Source organism: Myotis davidii, unplaced genomic scaffold (assembly GCF_000327345.1).
Source record: "Myotis davidii unplaced genomic scaffold, ASM32734v1 scaffold30, whole genome shotgun sequence".
In the NCBI taxonomy this organism is placed as follows: domain Eukaryota; kingdom Metazoa; phylum Chordata; class Mammalia; order Chiroptera; family Vespertilionidae; genus Myotis; species Myotis davidii.
Window position 1 is genome coordinate 255,692 of NW_006282874.1, and position 4,841 is coordinate 260,532.

At 49.3% G+C, this 4,841-nt stretch overlaps 1 protein-coding gene across 5 annotated transcripts in view; it reads left to right on the top strand.

Moving 5' to 3' along the window:
• Positions 1-4,841, top strand: part of TRAPPC9 (trafficking protein particle complex 9) — a 169,490-nt gene that overhangs the window by 40,476 nt on the left and 124,173 nt on the right. For all 5 annotated transcript variants that reach the window (XM_015561498.1, XM_006753258.2, XM_006753260.2 and 2 more), the window contains one exon: positions 3,161-3,304. In XM_015561498.1, the coding sequence (XP_015416984.1) occupies positions 3,161-3,304 (144 nt within the window). The remainder of the gene's footprint in view (positions 1-3,160; positions 3,305-4,841) is intronic.

Below are 4,841 nucleotides of genomic sequence, written 5' to 3' on the forward strand. Positions count from 1 at the left end.
GGCTTCCGCTCCCGTCCACCTCCCCTAACTCGTAAATACATTACAAATAAATTGGGGCGTTTTCCCCACTGCCTCTCCCCAGCCTGTGAGCCTGTCAGGCCGAGACCCCTGATTCTCACCATGCCCAGCACGGGGCAGGTGTCCCGCACATACGTGTAACGTGGGAGCCCCCTCATGAGCAGCTACAATGCCATGTGTTCGTTTACATTTACTGAGTAGAGTTTGTTTCTTGACCTAATTTTTGAATCAGGTGAATGGAATGTGTTTCTCCCCCCTTTTCATTGCATTTTTTGGGGTGACACTGATTAACCAAATTATTCAGGTTTCAGGGCATAATTCCACAACACGTCACCTGTCTCTGTGGGTGTGTTCACCCCAAGTCTAGTCTCCGTCCAGCCAGCACCATTTATCCCTCCTGTTCCCTCTCCCGTCCCCTCCTGCAATCACCGCACGAAACATGTTTCTTTTGAAAAACAAAGCACATGTGCACACCTCCCAGTGCCCAGGTCCTTTTCCTTAGCCTCCGTCTCAGGAGGGGACACTCGCCATCAGTTTGTGAAAGATTCGGGAAGACAAGATGGTAGGCGCGGGAGATCAAATAAAGGAAGAGGGTAAGTGTCAGCTGGATGTGCTGATAAGAAGGAATCAGAATCCCTCCACACCTGTCTCCGCGGTGCCCTGGGCTACTTCAGCCCTCTCTCCGAGCGTTCAGAGGAGATCTGCTCAAGCCCCGAGCCTGTGAAGAAAAGGTGGACTGGATTGTCAGGACCTGAAATGTATTTCTACCTATTTCTTGAAATGAGAGTTTTCACTCGCTGCTTCCGCACAGTCCACAGAGCAGCACAGGTGTGCCGCGTGCGTTTGCCAGCTCTCGGGGGCTCGTTGGCATTTTGGTCTTTGTGTGGCTGTATGTGGAGATTTTTGATCAGTCCTTTGGCTCAGCCTTTTCCTGGGCGGTGGATTACATCTCCCCGGGAGCTCTTGGGAAGGAGACAGGCAAGGCAGGGGACTGCTGAAAGGCAGAGTTGATGTGATAAACTCTCACATTGGTGAGCTTCCTAAATACAAGAGTGTTGAAAACTTTATTGCTGGGTCCTCTGTTGCAAATCTGTCTTAAAAATGAAAAGATTTAAGTTTTTATAGGAGAAGCAATTTGACTCACACAGAAATGACAACTCACACACTATTTAGTATTAAGGAAATTTATACTCAGTCTTACTCATAATTGCCTGTGGTAGGAAGTGGATCATTATCTATTTAAAAGAAAATCAGCAAAATGATATTTGCCGAGTTCTAAAGCAAGAAAGCCTCCTTCATACAGTGGTGTTGAGATTATTTAAATTGGATCATTTTGAATTTATGGCGAGGTTAGTCACGACATCAATTTCAGCGTCTCAATCCTTTTTAAAGTGGCTTGTTTTGCTCGGTGGATATGGCTCAGTGATTGAGTGTTGACCTATGACCCAGGAGGTCGTGGTTTGATTCTAGTCAGGACACATGCCCAGGTTGTGGGCTTGATCCCCAGTGTGGGGTGTGCAGGAGGCAGTCGATCAATGATTCTGTCATCTTGATGTTTCTCTCTCTCTCCCTCCCTCCCCCTGCCTCTCTGAAATTAATAAAAAAATATATTTAAAGCTGCTTGCTTTGTGTCAGCATTGGGTTCTAGCTTCTGCTGACAACGTGGAAACAATCCAGGGACTTGCCTTTCTCTCATTGGGCCACGTCTGCTTTGTTTATGCCTCCCCTCCCCCCCATTTGTCCTTTGTTGAGGTATTTTACAGCCGGTCCCAGAAATCATGTCCTTTTCCCCTGCACACATGTGTCTGTGTGTCCGTAAAATGGGCATGTCTCTCAGCAGGCGTCCCATCCGACTCCCAAGCTGGCTGAGTACCAGCTGTGTGCCAGCTTCCTGCCAGGCATCACGGGTCCCGGGTGGGTAAGACAGTCCTAGTTCACAGGGAAGGGAAGGACAGACAGAAACACGGGAGTTTACGGGTGCCTCACTGCACCTGCCAGATAACTCCCACGGTGGAACTGTGTGTGCGGTGCCATGGGAACACACAGCAGGACTGGTCCACTGTGTGGGCAGGGCAGAGGGTGAGGAGGCCGCTAGGGGCAGTGAGGGAGGAACCTCTGATTGGCGCCTTAAGCCCTTTCCCCCAAATTTCTACAAGCCCCTTGGCCTGGGCACACCACACTGTGGGGTGACCTATTCGGTTTGGGTCTTGGGACCACTATTTTCTTCACGAGGGATTTGAAGGTGAAAAAAAACCTGAGACTAGTAGTTGTTGCCCAAAGGAGAATGGAATAAATCAGTCTGAAGTTCTGTGATCTTACAGAGGTCCTTTCCACGCCCTGGCCAGTTGCTCAGTGGTTAGAGCATTGGCCCAGGGACTGACGGGTCCCAGGTTCAATTTTGGTCAAGGGCACGTACCTCAGTTGCAGGCTTGATTCCTGGCTCTGGATGGCGAGAGGGCAAGTGCAGGAGGCAGCCAATCAATGTATCTCTCTCACATTGATGTTTCTCTCTCTGTCTCTCCCCCTCCCTTCCAGTCTCTAAAAAAAAAAAGATGGAAAAAATATCCCCAGTAAGGATTAAAAAGAAAAAGAGATCCTTTTCACTGGCTGTGCCAACAGTTCCCACCTCCAATGTCATGTACACTGAGTCATTTTGGAGGGGTGGCACAAAAGTTTGCTGATAACCTTGTTTCTAGTTATCTGCTTTTCTGTACGTTTGTTCTACTTCAGAGAAATACTGTGCTTTTGAATGTCATGTCCTTGGTTGTTGGTAACAAAACCCACCAAATATCAGTATTCTGTTGAAAAAAAAAAAAAAAGAAGTATGCCCAACACTGGTATATGCTGTCGAAAATGTAATCTTTTTTCAACCTTGTTATAACTATTTCAAAATGGGTTAACTTAAAAAATTGTCTCTTTACAGAAGAAAGTGTAATATGAACCAGGTAATGCATGAAAAAAGTACCACTGTAGAGTTCACTTCTGAGCTAAATAAATGGAACGTCATCTGCTGCCCTGGGAGTGTGACGGTGGAGGCATTGTGTTTGGACCCTCGAGGCTCACACATTATATAGACGTGCCAGTCCCGTGCCCGTCCTGCTGCTTGCCTCTGATCTGTGACTTTGTGTGGCTTTGGTGGCAGGCACGCACCGAGGCTGGGCTGCTGTGCAGATGCGCCTGCTTCACGAGCTGGTCTACGCCTCCCGGAGGATGGGGAACCCCGCCCTGTCCGTCAGGCACCTGTCCTTTCTGCTGCAGACCATGCTGGACTTCCTGTCGGATCAAGGTGAGTGCTTCCAGACTCAGTTTTTTCAAGCAGCTACGCATGAGAGCTCTCTGGCTGCTGGGTCCCGTATGGAATTCTGGCTGAGGACCAGTGACTAGCTCCCCGTGGCCTGGCGATGATGGAGGCGCAGTGCCTGCGTGGCAGCCGGTCCAGGTGGAATCCTCGCTGGGCCTTAGAGTTTAGGGTGCCATCCTGATCCCTGGCACTTGTCCCTTTTCCCTTGGGTCATGGGCTCGTTCTTGCCTGGTGCCACCTTCCTCCAGACCTCCCTTCCTTTTTTCTAGGCAGCCTTTCTTGGTTGCCCTAGAACAGCTTGGATTCCTCTGAAATGTTCTCCCTTGAGTGTGAAACGTGCCTATTGGAGGACTTGTCATCCCCATATGTCCATCACTTACTTAGTCGCCACTCCCCATGGAAGCTGCAAGCTCCTGGAGGCAGGTGTCCACCTGCTTGTGTCCCATCCCGTCACCCAGTGGCACGCTTGGCACTCACATGTTGCCAAGTGCATGAATAATTAATGCTTTTCCTTTTTAAAAATCAACTTGATTGAGGTTTAATTCACACACTACACAATTCACCCCTTTAAAATATACATGTTTCTTTTTTAAAAAAATACTTTTTATTGATTTCAGAGAGGAAGGGAGAGGGAGAGAGATAGAAGCATCAATGATGAGAGAGAATCACTGATTGGCTGCCTCCTGCATGCCCCCTGGCAACCCGGGCATGTGCCCTGACCGGGAATCGAACCAGGACCTCCTGGTTCATAGGTTGACGCTCAACCACTGAGCCACGCTGGTGGGGCTATGCCACTTTCTTAGGACATTCATAGACATGCACCTTGCACCAGAGTCCATTTTAAAAATCTTTTGATCACCTCCAAAAGAAGCCCTGCGCCCTAAAGCTCCCAGCAGTCACTTGGGCACGCACGCCGTGCTGGATGCATTAATATTAAACACCGCCTTTGGTTGGTGTTTGCTGTTACTGATAACGCCATGGTGACCACCCTCAGGTCTTCAGCTTTCTGAGCAGGAGCGATTTTATCAGGAGAGGGCTTGCCGGGTCAGCCGCGTGAGCATTTTTATTGCTGTTGCATCCTATTGCCAAATTGCCTTCTGGAAGGATGGGTCTAATTGTACTGCCCGCAGCAGTGCTGCTAATCCAGTGTGTACAGAATGTTGCCTCACTGTTTTAATTTGTATTTTCTGGGTAACATGCAAAGCCGGATATTGTTTCCTCTGTTTGTTTGCTAATTGTATCTCTTTTATGTGAAACTCCTTTGCAGTCTTCTGAGTGCTTTCCTGCCTCCTGCCTCATTCGTCTGGATGAGGGAGGCAGCTCGCATCCTGACCACCGTGCTGGCGAGGTCTGTGATGCTCTGAGCTGCTAATTAAGCGGCTCGCCTGAAGTCTCCCCGGTCACTCAGGGCAGCGCCGAGTCTAGAGCCCAGCTTTCAGCCCCGGTCCCAGGGACGTATACACACTCAGTAGGCAGCGCACTGTATACCATAACCACCTGGGGGTGGGCCGCGGTGGGAAAG